Raw genomic sequence first — 2,591 nt, forward strand, 5'->3', positions numbered from 1 at the left:
GTGTGCGGGCGTGCGTATATGAGCAACAGTGATTGTGAAATTCGATAGCGGAGAATTCCAAGGAAATGCAGGTATGACGATTGCAGATAACGCCAATTTGTAATCATTGGACGCACGCTTATCTTTTAATTTTTTTTAACATTCAAAATTTCAGTTCGAAGAATCAACGGTATGAAATCATTGTGAATAATGGATGATAAAGAATTGATCAGTGAACCTTAGAATTATACGTCTAATGAAAAATCTTATTCAAAATACATGATGATAAATATATATAACCGTACAAATCACGTTCACCTATAACAAAGTGTATATATACAACAATATAAAAAAAATAGCCATCAATGAACGCGAATTTAAAGTTTAACATTCCAACCAAAGAAAAAAACAAACAAAAAAACATACAAACCCTTCCCCCCCAAAAAAAAATCCCCATTCCCAAGGACATCCTAAAAAATATATATATATAAACACAAATAAAAAAAAATAAAAAAATACATAATAATCCAGAATAAATTCAACAACAAACGCGTGTTTACATTCGGCGACACCTTGACAGTCGAAGAGAAACTCTCGAAGGTGACACCATGGCTGAAGTCGACGCCCAAAAATGCTTCGACGTGGCGCTAGACCTCGTCAAACAGGCTGGAAAAGTTAGTGGTTGTCTTTATGAAGTTATTGGGGATATGTTTTGTAGTTGTTGAAGGTGTTTTAAGGAAGGGAATAGAGAGAAATAGGGTAATGCCGGGTGATGGTTGGATGGATGGATGGTTGGGTGGTGGGGATGTGTGTTCTATGTTATGCCTATTTACGTAAGTCATTTTGGGATATTGATTTTTGAAGTCTTATGAGTGTCGTTGATGGATTGGTTGATGGGGAGATGGAGGGGGACTGACGTAATGTCTGTTTGTTTATTTTTATTGTTTTGTTGGTATTTATATTTGATTACGATTTCTTCGGTCTTTTTTGTTTTATATATAGATATATATATTTATATATATATACATGTATATATATTTATATATATACATATACATATATATATGTATATAAATACATATACATATATATATATGGATATAAATACATATATATATATACATTTTGTACATTTTGTACATTTTGTACACAGACTATATTTTTTCCACATGGTCACATCTTGTATCCGGTGAGTCAGCAGATAAATCTATGATACAATGTTCAATGTCACCCACAGCCAAGCCATGAAGTGAACATCATGTCATCTGGTGTTAAGCCATGAAAAGGGTTATAGGGAGTGGGATCTGTAGAAATGGCAGATGAGCATCAATTGCTTGGTATTAACATAATATATGATCTTGATTGTTTTTTTTCATTGTTTAACCAACCCAACAATTTTTCTGATATATTTAATACCTCTCCCAATGATTCAGAGGAATATCATATTTGTTTATTTGGACAGAGGCAACTACAGTTACACTAGCAATCCATCATTACCAACTTTTTACTATCAGCTGCTTGTTACTTTCTCCTTTTTATTTGCTAGTTATAATTTCTGTGTTATGTCAAATTTCACTTGTAACTTGCTGTAATTGATGGCTGAAGGGTGACAGTTATAAGCCCAACTCAATAATAGCATTGTCAAACAATCACTGCGGCCTCTGTGCCTTAGACCCTGACAAAGGCCAACAATCTTCTGGACCAGATGTTCTAGGATGAAAGAACTTAGACTTGTTCCTTATCTGAGACAAATTACATGGGAGATGTAGAAGCTCTTTATCTTGCCAGAGTATACATGGTGGAGGTTGATGACTTTTGCTGGAATGCAGAACAGTTGCAGATGCAATGGTGGTCAGTGCATATGTAGTGTCTATCACACTGATGTGCTAAAAACAGCTATTATTAAATTGAAGTATTTGAGGACAAATTCCTTCTGGGACACATTGTCACAAATTGTAGATAAAAATATCATGGAGAAAGTGAAAGATGTGATTAAGTACAGCATGTCTTCATCACTGTCAAAGGCCAATAAATCTTCACCACATACATTGGGGTTAGACAGAGCTTTGGTTAGTTCCTCATTTGTCAATAAATCTACACAAATCACACACAATGGTCATGATCATGGTAGTTAAAGGCAGGTCCCCATTTTTACTGTGATTATTAAATTTATGAATTATATATTTTTTATTTTCACCTATTAATTTTGCTTTTCTCAAGGTTGTACGAGAAGCAATCAAGAAGAAGAAGAATATTGAGACCAAGAGCTCGGCAGTAGATTTGGTGACAGAATCAGACAAGGCAGTCGAGAAGATGCTCATCTCTGGCTTGTCCGAGGCCTTCCCAGACCACAAGTTAGTTGTCAATTAAGACCTCATCCTTCCAGTAGGATAGAAAAAGAAAAGGACCTACACGTATCCTTGCAAGTAAAGATATTCCAGTTCATGAACAATGATTAGGGTGGCCATACCAACAGAATAAAAAAGCTATTTGTACTCCCAGGTTCATCGGAGAAGAGTCGGTGTCTGCGGGAGAGAAATGCGTCCTGACTGATGAGCCAACGTGGATCATCGACCCCATTGACGGGACCATGAATTTCGTGCACAGCTTCC

The 2,591-nt window shown here is 35.8% G+C and overlaps 1 protein-coding gene across 4 annotated transcripts in view; it reads left to right on the top strand.

Moving 5' to 3' along the window:
- The first annotated feature begins 536 nt into the window (after positions 1-536).
- LOC122245893 (inositol monophosphatase 1) overlaps positions 537-2,591 on the top strand; it is a 16,646-nt gene continuing 14,591 nt past the window's right edge. For all 4 annotated transcript variants that reach the window (XR_015192421.1, XM_043004011.2, XM_043004010.2 and 1 more), the window contains exons 1-3: positions 537-653; positions 2,200-2,333; positions 2,482-2,591. The exon at positions 2,482-2,591 is cut by the window's right edge and continues 150 nt beyond it. Coding sequence is in view for 3 of the 4 variants with exons in the window: in XM_043004011.2 (XP_042859945.2) it covers positions 588-653; positions 2,200-2,333; positions 2,482-2,591 (310 nt within the window). In the remaining variant the exon portion in view is untranslated. The remainder of the gene's footprint in view (positions 654-2,199; positions 2,334-2,481) is intronic.

Source organism: Penaeus japonicus, unplaced genomic scaffold (genome assembly GCF_977035675.1).
Source record: "Penaeus japonicus unplaced genomic scaffold, GWHDUDI00000001_assembly GWHDUDI00000028, whole genome shotgun sequence".
In the NCBI taxonomy this organism is placed as follows: Eukaryota; Metazoa; Arthropoda; class Malacostraca; order Decapoda; family Penaeidae; genus Penaeus; species Penaeus japonicus.